General features: G+C 38.7%; 1 protein-coding gene across 1 annotated transcript in view; it reads right to left on the bottom strand.

The window, feature by feature from the left end:
- The window catches only part of LOC111034827 (G1/S-specific cyclin-D2-like), a 58,481-nt gene that overhangs the window by 16,377 nt on the left and 19,591 nt on the right, over positions 1–22,513 (bottom strand). Inside the window, exons 2-3 of the mRNA XM_022316213.1 lie at positions 18,344–18,559; positions 1,909–2,074 (exon numbers count right to left, since the gene is read on the bottom strand). Coding sequence (XP_022171905.1) covers positions 1,909–2,074; positions 18,344–18,559 — 382 coding nt within the window. The remainder of the gene's footprint in view (positions 1–1,908; positions 2,075–18,343; positions 18,560–22,513) is intronic.

Here is a 22,513-nt window from a genome sequence, read left to right as displayed (position 1 = left end):
TTATTGAAATCATATCGTGAATGCTCGGCACCGGAGAAATTGAAAGAAAAATAAGTGTTTAACGTAGGTTAAATTATTATGTTTATTATGTTATTATTATTATTTAATTTTTATTATGTTCTGATATCTATTGTAATATCGTCGGTGATGTTGTTATGCGGTTGAAACAGCGTTTACAGTTATTATTTAACACAAAAATAATTTATAATAATACAACGAAATGCCGACTAGCTTACGGCGAGGGATGGACCTCGAAAGCGACGAAACAACTCGACACGTTCACACGCCGTCCCACGATTCCCTTTGTACGACCACCGCTCCATTGACTTTGTGATATTATAGGTACTTATTATTATTCTTTGTTAAATTTTGGTACATATTATATAATTATATGCAACGACGAAGGTATAATTTTGTCGTTTTATTTATTAATTACCATGTTACTACTATCGTGGCGCGGAGAGGCAGTCGTCACACGCTTCGAATATTTTTAATTTATACATTAGTTGTTAAGCGTCAGGCAAATCCTCGGGTACAAATCCGAAACCCTTTTGCAGAGTTACGCGTCTACGTTTTTATTCAACTCACATTAAACACACACACATACACACTTGATGCCGAGATTTATCCGAGATAAGATTGCTAGCACGGTTTAAACTACCACCGCTCATCGTAAACCGGTCCCTCCACATCATGCCGCAATGCGAGAAACCAAATAAGGTCGAGATAATCGAGTAAACGTATATACATAACATGTATATAATACCCGTGAGTGGTGTCTTTATATAAATAAACATAATATAATTAATATTTCCTTCTAAATATTTATAATTCACTTGAAACACTTGTCTCGTTGAGCTAAAAAAAAATCAAAAAAAATCGCAATCCAACAAAATATATAGCGGACACGCAGGTCAGGAGAAGACGAACAATACGGTACACGGCAGACTTGGTACACTTGTGTGGCCCGGATTAGGTAATTTCTTACACAAAACAAATGGTTACAATATAATATATGCAAGTCCCCACATAAGTTAATTAAAAAACACCTATGATTTATAAACTCCTACATGTCCAAGAAAATAATAAAACAGGTAAGTACGAAAGTTAGAGCAAAAACGTAAATTCTCACACGCAAAACTAAATGCATTATACTTTGCTTTGTGCACCATGTAATGTAATCTTAAGCCATAACCGTCTTGATTTAGATGTATCTTTTACATGTTATGAAGTTTCTAAAATGTCTCAAGCAAATAACCATATTAAAAAAAAAGAATCGATTTTCTACACAGTATGACTCAAAAAATAAATGAAAATCAACGAATAAAAGCGAAAATTATGTAACAACCAATTATTATAATAGGGTACGATTTAAAACTAATAAACTTGTATGTAAGACAGTATTACTATGTCAAGTGTTTGAGCTTTCTCAATAAGGTATATAATACTGTACTTTTAGTTATTACTTATTGATATCTATTATTATACATAAATAAAATCGGTAACTATATGGTACTAGGTTTTTGAACCTACAGATTACAATAATTACTGGACTGAATTGAACTTATTTACAATCAAGATGGCAAACAAATTAAATCACATCACCAACCGTATCTTATATAAACGTGCCCATCACAGCCCTGAGTCTGATTTAACATGGTATGTGCGGAAATAAGTTTTAGTTTGCAACGATGTAAATATCATGAATTAGGTTGGCATTTATACATAATGCATACAATATTACAATTTAGTTTGTTTAGATTTAGTTATTCCCACCCCCCTTTAGAAACCACAGGTACGCCACTGTGCACAGCATATCAATCACGATACAATATCGTGGTGTACCCAAATTACAATATTATAATGTAGCAAAATTAATTAAATATGTATATTATTGATACGACTTACCTCTGGCGCACATGCCGATGAAAGTGCCGCAATGTTTGATAACAACGTCCACGAACGGCTTGGCCGTGTCCATGTGCAGTCTTTTAAGTATATACCATAGGAAGTCGTGAGCCGTGATAGCGGACACGTCCCATTTCAAGATGCTCAACAGGAGCATCTCCCACATCTGTAAGCCAAACGACGGTCTTATAGCTCATATACAATGTTTATACACACACATTAATAATAATAATAAAAGTAATAATAATAGTAGTAATAATAATCAATTAACCAGACATTTGACGACTACAACGAATTATGGCCTACAGAGTTCCCACATCGTCATCACGCGCGGTCTCGTCGTTACCGCTGCAGCAACAGGCGGTTGCCGAACAGCGGCGTCCGAGGTATGCAGGGAAACGTTTATAATATACGCGTTCATTCGACTACACTGTACTACAACACACCCCGCCGGGTGCACACATAAATCACATACTGTTTAATAACATTTTTTTTTCTATAGGCCCAATTATTAATGTGCATTACACTCATTACCGTCCGGTAAGAGAGAAAATCACCGTCGCATCTAACAGAATAAAACAACACGGATACACCGTGCGGCAGCGTGTATGACGGTGGTTGAGAGGAAACCCCGGCGGGGGTTCAAAAGTCAAATTCGTTTCAAGCCAAACAACACTTGTTACATTGAATATATAATAATAATAATAATAATAATATAATTTTCTCACATTTTTTACTTCGCTTCTATTCAAGCGTATACCGAGAATTCGAAAATCACTGCAGCCCCTAACACCGGTCGGCGTGCTGTGTGTAGAATGATGTACAATAAAATATAAGCGAGAAGAGACCCTCTCGAGACCTACCCGACATCACTTACAAACGGATGCAGTCCGCGTGTGTATATATTATATGTTCTTTTCGAGGGTCGGCGGGACTCGGGACAACGAATTCGATTCAAGACCAAACCAGGAAATAATAAATAAAATTACATTATGAAATACAATGTTACGGCGACCGTCGCAGAGGAGGTTTCGTTGTGTGGTTCTTTTGTGTTACACGTTTCCCGCGAAGATAATATAATAAGATATGATATACAGACGTAGTGCGCCGGGTGTACTATACTTGCACGGCGTTCCGTATAGACAATTTAAGTGCTTTCAAGAGCCTGCATTTTTGACGGGTTCTTTTTTTCACCGGCTACAATGATCATTATTATTATCAACGTGTGACGTGATGATATTACTATATTTAGTTTTGTTCTTGCGCAGACAATGGACACCACTACGGTGAAAACAATAATTTCATTCAAATACGAAAAGATTGTAATAATACATTACATACGAAAAAAGAAATATATAATTAATAAATGTTATCTAGTTTGATATTTTTCAACGTTGAACTACACATTGTTGTTTATCTAAAAAAAAAATATCGTGGGCTTTGTGTTCGTTAATTTATAGTTTAATTTATGCCGTTTCGGAGAAAACCGAGTGTAGAAGAAAACATATATTTGGTCACACAAATTACTATAAATCAGTAGACGGCCAAGACGATCACTAAATAAATAAGGGTCATTAAAAATAAAAGGTTCGTTAAATCACTTCTGTATGTATACTATGCGAGGAGTAACAACTTATTTTACGGTTTGAAAAAAAAAATGTATAATGTATAGTTTAGAGTTTCAATTTTTATTGGTTTGTAAACAAAACCATCGAGTTTATATTATTCAGGTATATTATTACTGGTACACAAAAGATAAACACAATTGATTTCGAAAATCGTTTCCAAAAACTCCGGTGATATTTTGGCATTCCTCGCTAATGAACGCGATGGTAAAGAAGAGTATGCGGTGGCGGATGAAGGGGAGGAGTAGGATGAGCAGGAGTTAACTATTATTATTGGAACCGATCGACGACGATTGATCACAAACCGCGTAATAATATTCTAACGAAAGATCTATAAGTGATAGATCGAAATTGTATAAAAAAAAAAAAAAAGAGAGAAGAAGAAGAAACCTGGCCCCCAAGCCAAACGTTAAGATGAATATTTTAGATAACATTGTCCGACGCCTATAAGATTTTTTCCCTTTAATAGCTCGTCGCCGCCACCGCCGTGTAAACACCACGGGGCCGTTCGATTTTCTATACAGACGTATTATATATTATGTATATGATATATATCTACAACCGGCGGCCGACCGACCTTCTCTCCATATACCTATTCTATTACTTACTACTATTATAATATCTCGTATAAAATATATGATGTAGGTAATAGGTATATACCTCCAATACATTATATCGCAAGCGCGAGTGTGTGTGTGTGTGTGTGTGTGTGTGCTTACACCGTTTCCGTCGTCCCGCATATTATAATAATAATAATAATATGTACACGATTGACGGAGAGATGAAAAAAACAACGCGCACATTAAATTATATTATTATTATTATTATTATTCGGCGCGCGCGCGCACACGACATTATATATAGTATTCTCGTTTTTCTTCTGCCGCCACAACAGCCGTATAAAACCAACGGGAGAGAAAAATAATAGCGCATAATATGTGTATGGGCACATTGATAATAAAAAACAATAAAAAGAATCCAAGTCGCACGTTCGGGTCCGTCAGTCCGTCGCTCGTTAACGTGGCTGTCCACACACACTCGCTCATAGCGCAACAACTATCTGTTGCACACCTCACATACCGCTGGAGCTATTACAATATTATACGTACCCATATACATAATATTATTATTATTATTATTATTTTTATACGAGAAACATTATAATTCACGCGTCGGACGAGCCGTGCAGGACTCCAGAAGCCGATTATAAAGTAAGTATATGCGTGGCGCGTACGACGCGCACACTAGTGCGTGCGGCGTCGTTCGATGATCGACAGGCTACGCCTCCGCACGCATAATAGATAGGTGCCTGCATTCGGAATATTATAATGGACGAGACGACGAGAGAGAGAGAGAGATTTAGCCGACTGCGATATAACAGCGATTTTCAAGACAATTTTTACGTAGGTACATGACAATATTAAAATATTATTATATTAAACGCGAACACGGATTTACCCCGACGCGTCCGGTACGGATACACCCCACGCGCGACAGGGACAGGTGTCGACTTTTGTGTGACGAATTCGACAAGGACACACTGCAGCTATTACATATATATACATGTTTTGTATTGTATTATTGTAAGACCTTGGCTTTTGTCCTCGAAAACCACATTATATATACCACGACCGCGGTTGTCGCCGGCGCCCGTGGGTTTTCGTCGTCGAGTGTCGCGCGGCGATTGGACGCGGGGCTTTCGTGTAACAAGCTCGAGACCCGCGGCAGCGTACCTTTGTAATATTATTATATGCGTTTAATAATGAGCGACGTGACGGCGCACGCGCACTGATCCACCCGTTCCATTCATCTCGAACCCGAGCCGTTTTCGATTGACGACTGAAGACACCCATTCAAGGTCGACTTCTCTTCACAGTACACACAATATACGTATAATACAACCCTTTTTTTAATAGTGTTGTCAGTCAGACCGGCGGCGGTCGTCTTATCCCGCAGCATTAGTCTAGGGAATATACATATATAATATGATATACCGTCCCGACCGATGGTAATCGATTGAACATGGTGCAGCCTATCAGTTCTTTCTCACTCTTTTTCTGTTTCTCTCCCTCTATCTCTATCTTTCTCTCCGTATCTCTCTGTTTCTCTCTCTATCTTCATCAAACGCTACGCAGGGATCGCGAGGGAGATATGATATTTGCGAGTTTGACAAAAAACGACGGATCCGTATATTATGGGAGTGTATAAAATACACAGGCGCACACGGCGTATATAAGTACATAATTTCCTCGCAAAATCCAAGAAAAAAACGGTGTTATCGCGATTGAAAATGTCTTGTAGATTTCATTTCTCGATTGCCAAATATTCATGTGAAACCCGATTTCGTTTTACCTTCGGGACCACTCCTACTAGATATATATATATGTATATATACGATCGGTGTATTATTATGTTTGATGTCGCACACACAACAACTGCAGAGGTATGCCACCGCGATAGTGCTGAAAATGATATTAAATAGGTATGGGTAGGTACATATAGTTATACAAATACACCGGCAGAGGTAGAAGAGAGACGGAGCAATGGGAAGTGGACGAGGAGTAGGACTTTTTGGAATGTGCTCGGTCATATTAATGTACATATTGTTAGATTTTTGTCGAAAACGACGATGACGATGATGGTGGCGGCGATATTTGAACGAAGTAATAATAAGGGGGTTTTATTAAAGAAGGGAGAAAATATGTTTACAGAGAACGACTCGGCGGCGGCGGCGGCGGTGGCGTACAATCATTATGGGTGTGGTGGTTGCACACTTGCACCACTATATAATACGTATAATGTATATATTATATATACATATACACAGAGGTATATATACGTATATGTGTCTACCTGTCGTCTTGTTATTGTTATTATTATCCCGTGGACCAGCCGCGCCGGTGGTGGAGCATGTAGAAAGCATAGTCATAATATACAGCTATATACCTAACCGTAAGCTATAAGGGGAGTCGTCGTGGTCCCCGCGAGCACGGCCGCCGTCTTTCCGAGGACACAGAAAAATAATAATCACGACGTCGTCGTCACTAGCCGAGTCGTATTTCTCGTTCAGGGTGTATAATATTATAATAAGCATTTTTGGGCATTATATAGGGCTGTACATTGGAAAATATAACATGCATCACCCACAGAGGGTGATATCATACAATATAATGTCCGAAGTCTGTGTATAATATAATATACAAGCAGAGCCGTCGATTCATATAAGCTTAAGAAATCGAACAACGCGAGTTTTGTTTGACCAATATAGTGCATTGATACACTGCTGTTGTATAAACGCGTATAATGCCGATCCATTCTACTATCGGATTTTTCCAATATCGTCGTACCGCTACATCCTTTTTTTCATCGTTTCGGTACTCCTCGGTGGGGGACTTTAAAAACCAAAACACAATGACTATACGATCGAATACACAATAATATAAATAACGTAGGTACACTATCGCCAAACGTACCTACCCTACCAATAATGGTACACACTCGTATTTAAGTCCTCGGCGCGGCACAGGAGACGGAAACGAAAGAGAGGACGACGATTTCCGAATATTCTGAGAGTGGAGATTGTTTGTTTGTCCCCGAAAACGTGTATATAGATTTACGTACATTATATATGTATATAAAGGTAAGTACTACACACGGCAAGCGTTGTAGATGTGATGATTTTCAATTTATTTCTAATGGGAAAAACTCGTAAGGCGTACCTACCTTTTGTAAATACATTTCGAACGCGTTATATATATATATATATATATGGTGTGTGTGCGTGTGAAGCATATTATAAATATTATACGTATATAGATCACACCCTACACGGCCGAGTAAATTCAAATAAAGAAAATGAGTTCAAAAAATGCATCGATAAATTTATATCGGTACTTACTAGCTCTAAAACAAAATAAATACACTCCACGAGCGCTTGTATATAAGTAAAAATTAATTTTTTTAACGGTAGATATGAACACTTTTAACTTCTAAGTATAACAGCTGCATGTTTCATAATATGAAAAAAGTGATTAGGTATAACCGAACATGTAGGTGAAATCGATATTATTATTACTGCATTAAATTTGGCTTTCGATTACGATAATATAGCATTCAGAAAATCGATTTCAACGCACCTAAACCTTTTCTGGAGATTGTATGTACCCACAATGCATAACCTCCCCACAAAGGTACGGCAGATGATAAAATAAATCGACATCGACTCCAAGAGCGTTGTTGTATCACAAAATATAATAATAATGATTATTGTTCGATACAGGAAATAGAGACGATGACGGTATAGATATTAAATATTACTATGTACTTGAAAATTATTCGATTATTGTTTTTTTTTATTTTATCATATAACCACAGACCACCGAAATGAAAGAAATAAAACCAAAGATCAAATGATTTTATAATGGAATACACAATATTATGTTGCTTTTTTTTATTTTTGGTTTTTAAAACGGATGTAACAACAATCATTATACTGCTATTTGACGATAATGCATGGTGGTGTTTCGACATCCGCGACGATTGACAAATTAGAAGGCTAAATTATATAATATCATACACCGCAAACACATTGCATACAATAATGTTCATTTTTTATGTTAAGAACGACAATAATATAAACTCCCTCGTCATATTGTAGACCGTGTATAGTATGTGTTTTTTTTATGGTTAATATTTTCGGTTTTTTATAATATATACGCACAAAGCACACGTTTCTGTGTATTGTATTCGTCGTTGTCTGGTCGTTTCACACGAGAAATTAGCGAAGTTATTACACTGATACATTATACAGCTTTGATATTATAATAATTTATACATTATACTATCGAATTTACGATGGTATTTATATTTTCCACTAGAGCGACGCGCAATGGTTTCGGCTTAACTTACGGTCGCCTCGTTACGATTTAATTATGCACTGGAATATTGTTTCTTTCCCATTGAAATCGTCATTGGCAATAAAAAACTAACAAGCCTCGTCGTTATGATCTCGGAGGCGAATAGTACGACGTAATTGTAAGACATATTATTCAATACAACACGGACTGAAAAAAAATCATCTTTTATTGGTAAAAGTAGTGCGCGATGAAAATACTGGTGGCACGGACGAAAACTACGATTTTCGAATATTCACGATTTGACTAGTTTTTTTCGAATTTCCTGAAATGACCAACATCTAAGGCATTGTTTGATGTAATAATATTTCAGTTGCTATACATCGCGCAAGACGAAAACTGTCCAAATATTGAAAGTATAATATGAAAACCATAAACGAAAACTTCGGCGGCGGACTGGGTAGACAACAACGACGAAGACTGACTGGCGTGAAACGTGTGAATACTGCTAAATTCGGTCGGGTCCCTTTGAATATACCCAATAACAGTATTATGGTAGACCTGAGCGCGAGGCACAGCCTTTGGAGGTAATTTTTTTCTGAAATAACCCAATCTATTATATGAAATTTCGTTTTTAGAAAATAACCCGGAAATAGACGCCCGAAGAAGTCACGGACGAGTTGCAAGAAATGTTGCAAATATTTTCCTAATTTAATCGTTTTACAGTTAATTTTATATTTTTATTACTGCACTTCATTGTGTAACGTAGAAGGGAAGGCGCAATCTTTGTTCGCACTAAAGGTACCTTGACAATTAAGTCTGCGCACGACTATATTCGTGTGTACATACCAGTGCGGTATTGAGTATGTTATACCATGTACAGCATAACCGCGGCCGGGCAATGCATAAACTTTCGACAAGACTGAAGGCGAACGATGAACGCGAAATAGTTAACACCCGAACGATCGAAATGTATTACATTATAATTTATAATAATCGTTCCGATGGTCCGACCGACGACGGTTCGCACACGACGCGCCGAGAATGCTAATGAGAACACGTTGCGCGCACGGTGTATACAATATTATAATAATAATAATAATAATTTATAATGATGAACGCCGCCGCAGACTTGTATTCGTAATATATATTATTATAATACATGTGCGTACGGCGACGGGGTCCCAGTCATATGGTTAGTACCACATATTTATATATATATATAAAATAAAGTATGTGTACGTATATATGTATACAAATTATATGCATATACACACGTGTATATACATACAATACACGTACAAAACATATACACATTTATGTATTATACTATATGGCCGCTGCTCCGCGTGTGTACTTGGAATGCGTTTCATTCATAAAATTTATCTGACAGCCGCACCGCACCGCGCCGCACACGATCGTCGTATCGCCCCGCCGCCGTTACCCACTCACCCCTCCCACCCGCAAAGACGCACGGCGCGCGAGCCACGAGAGTCGGTGGCGGTGAGACGACCGGTGTACGATTATTATTATTATTATTATTATTATTATTATTATTATTATTATTGAACGGACCGTCCGCATGACGCGCCGCCTCCTCGTCCTCCCACCGTAACCTAATCGTCCGCCGGCGCGACGCACTACCGCGGACGGATCGAACGGTTTTGACGAAATCTCGACGAGACGATCGCCCGATCGGACCGCACACCGTGACTAGATATTATGTATATTAACATTATTGTTATCGCAATATTTACTGTATAATATTGTAGAACGATGATAATAATATTATGTAACGCGATACGATCGCGCGACCGAGTTTCAGCAATAAAAATAAAAATATGTTGGACAGGACGTCGTCGTACACCCTCACGTGGCGTCGTTGTGCCCCTGCCTGTTGTACCAACACGCACGGAGTACCAAAAACGTACGCTCAGTAGTTCCAATTGTGTGTTAAATATCAGAGCAACATGTAAAATATTATTATTATTAAAATATTTGAATATATTATTAACTAGTTCGAAAAAAATTAAATATTGTAAAAAAAAAAACACACACACACACACTGCACTGTAGGCGTTTTACGTCGGCAGAAGCGTTTTCCGACGATTTTCGGATAAATAGAACCGCCGCCGACAAATTTACTATGCGTGTATCGAGTATTGTACTATTGTGTAGTTTGTATATTATTATTTAGCTTATAAATTATCATACCGCGTTTTTGTTATTGTAATACGCGTAATCTAGTGAACGGCGACGACGTTGTTAATGACACTCGTCAGAGACAGCCAGAAAAAAAAGCAAAAATTTACACTGGGGCCAATTCGCAATGATATATATTATAATAATTACTCGCCGGAAATGTCTCATCAGACGACCATCGCGCAAGCATTCGACCGACCGACGAGAGGCACCGCAATAATAATACACGGAATTATTATGTCGCAGACGACACAATCGCACATCACGTGTTCAAATATTACCGAAAATCAATAGCAGTATATTACTGGAATATCGTGTGAATATCATTTGATTATTAATTTTTAAGAGTTAGCGGGTACTTTGAGCACTGTGTAAGCCCGGTAGGATTTCAAAAACAGAGCAAAAAAACACATTTTTTTATTATTAACCTTAGCGATTATTGCGACACCGCCGAATCGAATTAGAAATCATCCCGCTAATTTCGCGAGAGTGATGTAACCCAAGAAGACGTATTTTGTTTGTGTGTGTGCATAGTACATTGGTTTTCAATATTGTTTCAAAACGGCGCGGCATAACATGAAAAACAAAACGGACCTATTTTTAATGGGGTTTCAATCACGAAGTGCACAATTAGGCTGACTTCCTGTTGGCAAAAAATTATAATTTATGCACAAAAAAAATCGTCTATGATGTGGGAAGCCCTGTGGTAAACTTCTGAGGGACGAATTTTTTAAGCACTCTATTTTTTGTAGTTTAATTCAAACGTAACTCATTATAATTTAAAATACTTCGGTATTTTCCATTTATTTGCATCAAATTAAAAATTAAAATTTTATTTTGTAAAACAAAATATTTGGGTACTTTGAACAGGCTACAACAAGGATGTAACATATTATGATGTTCGGAATAATATACGTAGATGACATTGCGTGCATGCCAATGTTGTACCAATGCACAATTAACGTCGATTGGAATTTTTTCAAGGTAAATGCTCCGTGTTGTTTTAGCGAATGTTTGTAAGAGAAAAATTATATTTTAACTTAGGATTGGGAAAACTGTTTTCCCTTGTGAAGAGTGCGGATAAAAATACTTCAACAATACGTCTATGTGGTTATATTTAAGACAAGAAATCAACTACTACAATATTGCAACAATAAACACACTTTCATGTCGACCATCATCAATTTTTACGTCAACGATAAAACCAGTCCGAAGATACACCATCACAACTGAATTGGATACAATACAATACGTGAACATATGAAAAATATTATCTCGCAACAATTTCATTACTACTATAACTCTTGATATTAACCGGCATTGTTTATTTCTTTATTTGTTATCAATGTTTCACACGGTATAATAATAATATATAATATATGTATAGGCATTGTCCATTGACACTGTTCAACAGAGTTTTGAAAAACGATTATATATAGTTGTATATACTTTTATACAATTTATTATATCGTAAGTGTATATCCACTGAGAGAGGATACACATAATAACAAATGTGCATTAATGGAATTTCGAGAATAACAAGTTATCATAAATCAACGTTTCGTCCGTTTGGGTTGTAGGCTCCAGAGTAGTTACAAGAAAGCGACAGAGAGAAAAAATAAATATGGAGGAACATAGTACGAGTTACCCCAGGGTCAGGTCGAGAGTAGAGTTGCACCCTTAGGCTAGCAACAACGCCCTTAAATAACATACACTTACACACACACACACACACACACTCAAACACAAGGGCATTGCACAACAACAAAAGCCATATATTATTTAAAATTGTCGGCATTCTTTCAAAAACATTCTTCACCGGACCTTAATAATTAATAGATTCGGGGAAAAGAAAAACGATATATGGCTGCGAATATAATATCATCTGTTGCATATTACTATACTGCTATTTCTACCCATTAACTTGACCTAACTGTGACGCGACTATTACTATAATATTACTTTTACTACTACGACTACCTGCGTCGCGTACATACGTGCCGTTGTCCATTCAATTCCATCACTCCGGAGAGGGTGAAGGTGGTTGTCGAGTCCACTACCACAATATGGCAATAAGGTGTATTGCTGAGCACAAGTTATACTTTCGAAAAATCAATTACTCGACTCGAGATTCACGCTCTCTCGTTCTATGTCTCATATCTCTCTCGCTGTTGATTTAGTGTTACTAAACGAGATGGCGAATGACGTGCGTATGAAATAGATAATAATTAAATTAATTAGCAATGTTACTCTGCAACTGTCGAAGGTCATCGCTGTTAAATGTTTGTACTTGAATAGTATTGTTTTTATATGCTTATGTATACATATATATATATATTACACATTAAACATAGGTACGCTGCACATTGGAAGGTACGCGTATCGTATAACCCGCAGCCAACAGAACTGGTCTTCGAACGAATAATAAAACACAAACAAAAAAAATGTACTAGCAGTTTTAATCCCATAAATAAAAAAATAAAACCAAATTTTATATCTAAAACTGGTCACGTGCTTTTTAGCACAACATTCCTTTGGAGTTTGTCCATGTATATATTGATCTCTCGGGAGTACATTCTACGTAAACTGTTAACATGTAATATTATTATGTGCCCGTAATAAAATCGGATTTCAAATATTTTTAAAGTGTTTCCCGACACAAACAGTGATCTTAAATTACATTCTGAAAAGCGGCACAACACCATACAAAAACGTTATAGGTATAAAATTATATAGTTTGTTATGCATATATATTATAGTATATTGATGTGTACACGTACACGATGGAGGTTTTAGAGTAGGCAACAGCGGCTATGGAGTGCAGCAGTATGTATACTGCTGTTGTAAACTATTATTATTTTATATTCGTCAGTCGTGTGGACAAAGGAAAAATAATAACGTTTTAAGTGTGTGCGTCCCGACCGGAATGCCGTAACCATCAGCAGCCGTTGCCGTATATAATAATAAATGAATGAAAGCCGAAAAAACGATAAATACACTAGTTTTATGTGACACGTTTTTTTTCTCGCCCTCCTTTGACCGTTCACGCACACTGAGACAAGGACCCCGACCGGCCGAGAGAGTTTGTTTTTACAGACGAACAGACATCGTCCGGAAACATGAATGGACCCAAACGGGAAACATTTACGCAAAATCGTTACACACGCCATTCATTAAACATTATACAACTACACACACGTCATAACCAATGAATAACACACACATGCGCCCCAGCAGCACCACACACGCATCCGCATACGAGACGCACACATTGTATAAGAACGTCGCATTTCGTATTCAACACGTAGCGTCGATGCGTGCGGTGTATCCACACATGTTTATCGAATATACAATTTTTTTTTTTTTTTAGACTACGGTGCGTGGCGTGAAACTCCAAATGTACGCCGCATACCGTAGTCGTCGATCACGTGGCTTCGATCGGAGACTTCTGAACTGTACGCACAAAATAATCCGTATACTTACGCAACAACGTTTCACCCTCCCAAGAGTCGCGTACACGTGTGTATTCAACAAGAGGTCGTGTAGTATATTTTTCCTACGAATACACTGCAGACAGGTTGCGAACTGTGGGAGATGTACTGCAGATAAGACACTATTAAGATTTCTCCTAACGTTTCTGCTAGACTCGTAGGTTGTACTCGAAAAAAAAATTTTTTCGGGACAGTTTCGGAAGCGAGAAGCTGGACGACCACGACGACGAGCTAACCAGAGGCGGCTGTACTAACGAGACCTGGGTTACAGTCGTGAGACACGTTTACCGTCAATTAGAGGGAGACACGACTCGCGCGCGTACCAAATACACACTCACACTCACACACACACACACATACACATACATTCATCATTATACACGACTCCCGGGTCTAAGTTACGTATCAATTTGACGAACGGCGGCGGATATTAATGCGATTTAAAGTGCGCGCGCGTACGGCTAGATATTATAATATACGGTGCAGCCCGTAACGCCCACCAAAAACGAGTCATCGTGTGGAAAAAGAAACCGAACAAACAACCAAGCGCCTCCTTAAGGACCACGCGTGAGACGAGATATGTGGCTAGTATAGGTATTATACACCATATTATATTGTGCGTATACGATATTATTATTATGGCGGCGGCGGCGGCGGTAATAACAACCTGCGAGGCTGCTCTTGGCGTGTCCGAATCGATAAACATTGTACTCGCGCGCGACACGACTCGTAGGAAGGCTTATTGAAAGGAGAGAAGAAAAAAAACAAAGTGGCGCGAACGCATTATCACGATTTCCTTATACGTGGCGGCAGCATCTAAGCACAATAATAATAATAATAATAATAATAAAAACAACAATACACATCGGCTGTAGCGTGTATTATACACAATACGCGCGTACTATATACGACAACGGCGGACCTGGTCGAGAAATAATAATTTCAATAACAAACGGGCATAGTGGCGCGTCGGCGACAGTGTTAACCATATACGTGTATAATATGTGTATAACAATCATTTCGTGTGTAGACGGTATTTTTTTTTCGGGATGTGGGCGCAAAGGGGTATAAACACGTATTCGTTTTTTAAAATTTTTTTTATCCTAGACGCCGAGCGCTAAGACTGCTCTGCTCAGACTATATGCGACCAGCGATACGTAGTAATAATCATGGTAATAATAGTGTCGTCAATACACCCACCCGCGGGGCACAAAGCTACAACAGGACAACAGCAGTAATACCTAGTAATAAAAAAAAATATATAATATTCCGAAGACGCCCGTCAGACACCACCACACACACGCGTGTACGCACGCGACCCGACCCGGTCCTTTCTCTCCACGTATACTAGACTCCGGTCGCGTCGAATTATAATATTCGACTTATCGTCGTCGGTCCGATTGAAAACAAAACAAAACAAAAAAAAAAAAAAGTAAAAATTCCAACCCGAACATTTCGGCGGCCAGGAAAACACGACTACGGACCGCATCCGGTCAACGTCGCGCGCTTAACCAACACAAAAACAACTCGTCTGCGGGCACATATAAAAGGTAAACAATTTATAATACGACGTACGTCTGCGTGTTTGTTGTTTTACGACGACAATAATAATAATATAGAACCGATCGACGAGATTTAAAAGAATTTCGTTTTTAACGGGACTGCATAATGAGTATTTAACATTCTGTGCATTACGACATTATTATTATAATACTATTTTTTACTCTATCGTCCGACGCATACCCACCGATACTCGATCTGATCGAGCGGGTTAATCGACAATAATATAATATATATCTGTTGCCTAAACCCCACACACGGCGCGTATTGTGGATTGGTCGACCTTTAAGAGGGAAGGTATTTTTCTTACAGTGACTTTGACAGATTGATTATGCTAAAACATTACTCGACAAAGACGACAACGACGGAGCGTTTCAATGCGGACATTTTTTTAATTTTTTTTTTTTTTTTATCAAATCTCAACTAATAATCCACAATTGTATACGTCACGGTCGCGGTGTCCAACAGCGGCGGCGGCGCTTCGTTCTTGAAACGATTCGTTTCATCATGCGTTCTACGCGTTATTTTTATTTCTATTACGCCCCGCGCCCTCCCGAATCCCGTCTCCTTTACAATAATAATAATTATTATTACCGTCGCCTTTTGTTCGACAGAATCCTCCCACGACGACACGCGGTAATAATAATTTCGGTTTTTCGACCATTCTCGTTTCGGTTGTTATACATAATATACATATACAATAATACAACGTGGTAGTAGTGTGAACGAGCGACCGATCGTTTCTTCTCCTTCAAAAACACTCTCTCACTCCGTCTATAGCAGCACACTTTACACCCATTGTGGTGTGGTCTTCTGTGCGCGCCCAAATCACGAAGGACATACACACACACACACACACACACACACACACACACACACTCGCACGCGCGCGGGAGATAGAAGGAATTTAAAAAACTGGCCATCATTTCCTGCGCCGCCGTGGCGTATACACCACACGCCACCACCGCCCTTTATTAGCATAACTTCTATAAAAAAAAAAAGTAGGTACACTCTCTCACGGCGACGATAATCGATGACGGTGGCGGCTGCGGCGAGGTGGCAACACCACTACTCTCGGTCGATGATAATTTATTCGGATATTTTTTTTTTTTTTTTTGTCGCCCAATTTCGTGTTCGTCTGCGGTGGCGGAATCTAATATCTCTAACACAAGCACACTCATCACACACACTCCGGAAATTTACCCGTCTCACCAGCCGTTTATCACATCCAAAACACACGACGGTAAAAGGATTCGGTCGTAAAGTTGGCTTTAGTATTTATTTTTCAATCGATACACATTGTTTTGATCTCCCCGAAATGATCGCGTTCACTGTTGTTGTCACATCGAGATCGCACGCAACTGCGACACAAAAATAATACGATACGCGCGAAAAAAAAATAATAGCCGAGCACGGTATGACACTAACTACTAGCTAGCTAGGTCGGTCGTCGGTCACACCACACACAAGATTCGCGGACGTCGGAGTAGCCCGCACAACAATATTAATTCCAAACGGCGGCGGAGAGATCTTATTTCGTCGCCACACATTCACGTGAAAGGGGTATATCCCGAAATTACGCTTTCCCCTTTGACCTCCCCCACCCACCTTCGTGACGCAAGACTTACTTCAGAGTTTTTCGTATTTCTGCGCGTTATAACTATTGCTATTTCTGCAAACCCCAACCGGCGACCACGCCAGATAGTTATTGGAAATCTATTAAAATATTATAGACGATCGATTAAACGTCGTATTCAAATATTTAAACATTCTAAAACGGGTACATGGATGGTAAATGGAAATGGAACTACGCGAGGTAATCGCCGTCCGACTGGTTTTTTACGTTTTTAAGGCACGAAATCACATACCTACACATACCACCACAGTACCACAAATGGACAGCGTTCGTGACGTAGTTTTTAAATTTTATGTTTTCTAACCGATTGAGTCGAATATATGGCAAGCAAAATACACGACGAAATGAATTCGATGAAACATACATTATTTTTTATCATTTCCAAGCACACGAATATAAATAAAATGTTTCTTTTATCCGAGCCAAATCGACCAAACGAATATCAGTTTATTTGTATTTGTGTAATTCATCGTTAAAATACGTTGGCGGTCTGTGTGCAACACCGAATACTAAACACTACGCCGATTTACTTAAAAAAAAAAAAAAAACCGAAAACAAATTCAACAAAGCGTGTATTTCATAATTCATAATGTCTATTATGTTGTATACCGAAATGAATGAATCCACTGTGCATAATTGACAGATTTTTTTGTGAAAATAACATCGAGATTATAATAATGCGTTTGAAATAATATCTGACCAAAAAAAATAACTAATAATAAAACTCGATTTCGTTTTTGTTCCTGATACCGAGATATTTATAGTTGAAAAATAACTACAAAATATGTTCGGACTATTGGATGCATAAAAAACAAACACATTATTGTTAGAACGAATTTAACAGAAAATACCCTAAATATCTACTACTAGAGAGAATATAAAAAAATATTTAATTTCGATTCATCGAACACAAACAAACGATTGTACGCAGAGACGACACCAAAACAATGGGTTTGCAATGACAATTGACAATGAGCTGAGAGGGAGACAAGAAAACACCGACCATCGGGTTCAATATTATGCATAATGATAACTCGAACGGGAAAATATAACGAGCATACGACTTACCAACAGTTCTTCAGAAGTAATGGTATTGTCCGTGTACAAAACCAAAAGGTCGACGGAAAGGCAGTCGGACTCCCGAAGTTTAGAACTGACCAACAAGCAAGTGGTGCCCAGAAGCTGTAGGTGATTTTTATTGATCGGATTAACCGACAGGAACCTGTCCATGTAGTTGACGGCCAATGGAAAAATGTCTTCTTGGCACTTTTGCTCTTCGCAGACCTGTACAACAAAAATAACACACAACGTTTATAACAGCACCAATTAAATATAATAGACTCATGAACATGAAATATAGTATTATAATATGTCTTACGGAATAATCAATTTAAAAATATATTTAATAACACAACGCAGTTTTTATAATTATTAGTAACTAATAACGTTTTCGATTTGAACGCCCGAGTACGAGACACATAATTATAATATTATAATCATATTATTAAGCGCATGAATTATACGCATAGGTTGGTATATAGGTTTTCGGAGAACGAGAACGCAACCGTTCAATTATAATAATAAAAAATAATTGCGACCAACTGTACTCGTGTACTCAGAATTCCAAATAAACCAACACCTATTATTTTGATTACCATTTTTATCGTCATATTATTTTCAACTAATTTGTGAGCGTTGTTTATTTACACGAGTTATTTTTCACTCGTAATCGCCGTTTATCATCTGTGCACCGGAAAAGAACATTGATAAATACAAAATGTCTGATTAACAATACTTATTATATGTTTTTTCCACAGTACAAACAACCTTTGAAGTTTGAATACTAAATGAATAAAATATCATGATACGCATGTACAATATACGGAGGTTTTTTTTACTAATTTCAGCGTGTAACTGACTAGAAATCAAAACGTCGCTCTTACGCGCAGCCGATATTGGAACAGTTATTATTAGAAGAAGTGAACACTTCAAATATGTCCATTGTGGCATTGTATCGAAAAGAAAACACAACACACGACCGTCAACGGAATAACAAAGATTGAATGAAGATAATAACACAAATCCATATGAACATTTATAAAAAAATATATTACGGCACACCGTTGCTCAGTTATTTGATATTACATCATATAAGCTGTAAAACAATATAATCATGAAATTATCTGGTTTTTTTGTCGAAAGAACCGGTGTCGTGTCGCCTGAAGTCAAATCGCCGTTGACGTTGACGAGTAGGTACCTAATTACAGGGTGCCAAAGTCGAGACACGATTACACACGAAACACACGTCGCTCCTACCCGACGTAATAAAATTCAACACGTTTTTGATGAAAAACAAAAAAATCAGGAAGAGGACCATCATCCCTTGTTTTGATGTGTGATGGGGTCTCATTGTCTCGGACAATACCGGTGGAGGCGGTCGCCGCGATTCACACACGCCGCAAACACTATGCGAATGAACAATACGCCTTCGCGGACCATTATATAATAATATTATATGCAGGTATGCTATTGCGTTGCACGGAGGTAGGTATACATACACATTATTATTATGTATTATCGGTGAGGTACTCGACTACACAAGACGCGAAGTGGTTGCGAGCCGCAGTGTTCTCGTTCGTCGTGTAAAATCATTAATGGGGTAGATAAAATATAAATAATTTTTACGACAACCATGGGAAGAAACCGACGGCGGCGGCGGCGGCGGCGGCGGGTTTTTGTATATACAATACACAGTTTCCGGGGGAGCACCGTTTTGTTATTTGGGACTATATGTTCTCGGTATATACGCATAGGACCTGTAACATGCACACGCAGCGTAACGACGACAAGTGGCGGCGTTTTCGGACATTTCCTTTGGACCGCGCGTGATATATGCGTCCGGTCGACCCGTTCGCAGGACACGAAAAACGACTATACGAGGCACTAAATTATACAGAGCGCCGCCGCCGCACACGTGTGTCACGGGGTGACGGCGGCGTCTAAGACGGGCGATCGGACGAGGCGAGAAATTAATTTATAAATTAGGTAGAGAGAGAGAGAGAGACCTGGACCAAGACTGCGGCGATAGTAATAATAATAATAATACGTGGGAATGCTATGCCGCATATGTACGTATATATACTATGTATATGATGTGTGCGTGCAGCGATCATAACGAATATTATACACCTATACTACCACCGATGGAATGTGCCTCCGGGTGGCTGGCTGGCTGGCTGGCTGGCTGGCTGGTCGAGAGGAGTATTTATCCGAGTCCCAATCGCGAGGGATGATATATACATATTGTGGCGTTTCCTCGATCCGCCGTGGCGCGGCAGCAGTCAATTACCCAAGGGATAACGACGACGTCCATTGGCTTGGCTCGGAGGTGAGAGATTTTATTGCGAGATTGATGAGCATCTCAGAGGCTGTATATTATAATGTATAATGCGCGTTCGGAGAAGATTGTGGGTGGAGCCAGGTCGTCGTCGTCGTCGTCGTCGTCGTCGGCAGCGGCGGCGGTGGTACCACTAACCGGGTTGTTGTCAGAGAGACGAGGGGCCCGGACGCCGACAATGGACGTTGGAATGTTGTTAAACCCGAAACGCATGTACACGTAATTGAAGGATAGGGTTTTCGGGTTGTTTCTCTTCGGTTTTTTTTTTAGTGCGTGTGTCCGTTCCGTTTTACGGCGCCCGTGGTGGGGAATAATAAATTAGAAAATTAAAACCCGACGACTTTTATATAAGAAATAGAATTTTAATCACCGACGCCGATGGTCGGTCGGTCGGTGCATGCAGCAGACGAGTGGCGCGGGAGAAGGCAGGGGAGACTCGTTTGTACCGTGTGCGATGTACTTACCAGCGATCGAAATCGATCTGTGTTGGCAGTGGCTCGAACGGAAAGAAAAATCACACTCTCGTTTCCGCGGAAATTCGTCACCGTTGTCGTCGTGACTGCATGGCGATTTCGGAAATAGACAAGAATTGCCGCGGGGCGTCATTATTGATCTATCTATCAATCGCGGGTGTCAGCAATTTGAATACCACGTAGAATTACGTTTTAATTAAGTTTTAAGAAATTCGACGACACGCGGACGACAGGTAATTTACGAATAATTTGTACCAGCTTGCTGCTCGTGACGGCGACGACGACGACAACGTCGTATTATCATTATAATATAACTCGAAACTTAAAATCAAACGACTTATAGAACAACATTCGGTGTAAATTACTAGCATGCTGCAGGTTCTAGGATCACGTGTAATTGGCACGTTGCCACCGGGCGTATGGAAAATAAAAAAAACGCTTAATCAAAATTTATCACTCCCGTACAATTGATACCTATAGGTATCATAATATATATATATATATATATATATATATAAATATATGCAGTATGCATATTATACGAATATCCTACTGGAAACACACACGTGCTAATAAAAAATTTAAAAAAATAGGAAAATATAGCAAAACACATCTTAACGCGTTAATATATTATTATTACGATTTTATTATAATATAATATACCTGATAGGACTTATTGGGGAATGAACTCGCGTCGACTGGTTATATGTATAATATGAAAAGAGAACAGGAAAGTATCAAAAAAAAAAAACATTAAATGCGCGTATACACGACGATACGACATTGTCTTTGTGCCGAAAATTGTGTGTGTGGCAAAAAAATTTCGTTGTTTCGACCTTGTCTATTCGCGTATAGATATTTTTGCGCGTCTACCCAAGGTCCGTACGTGCCAATTGAAATATTTATCCCACGTGGGAAGGGATATAGTATTATATACTTCCGCGGCTGGAGGGGAGGTATATGCGTTTATACAGCCTGTCAACGAATTAAAAAACGCCGCACGACATAATAATAAGGTTGTGCGCAATTACCTAGTTCGCGTTTACTTTATTTACCAAACTCGAGTTTGGTCTAAGTGTCCGCGTAATACATTTACTGTTTTTCATCTATTATAATATTTTATTCGATATGTGAATTATTGTTTCGTTCTTGGATCGATACGACCAAACGCGCCGCGAGCTTATCAATAGACGCAAAAAAAACGCATTCTTAATAATAAAAAATTAAGTTCGCCGCCGTCTCGACCAGAGTAGAAAATCGTCGCCATCAGTGTACGAACACGCGCGTAACGTATACCACCATGCGCATAAACGGTCGTTAATAATAAATAATAATAAAACATATCGAGTGACCGTATCCCCCCCCCCA

This window comes from Myzus persicae, unplaced genomic scaffold (genome assembly GCF_001856785.1).
Source record: "Myzus persicae strain clone G006 unplaced genomic scaffold, MPER_G0061.0, whole genome shotgun sequence".
Classification (NCBI taxonomy): Eukaryota; Metazoa; Arthropoda; class Insecta; order Hemiptera; family Aphididae; genus Myzus; species Myzus persicae.
Note: the sequence above shows the minus strand (reverse complement) of the source record. Positions and strands in the feature narration are given on the sequence as shown.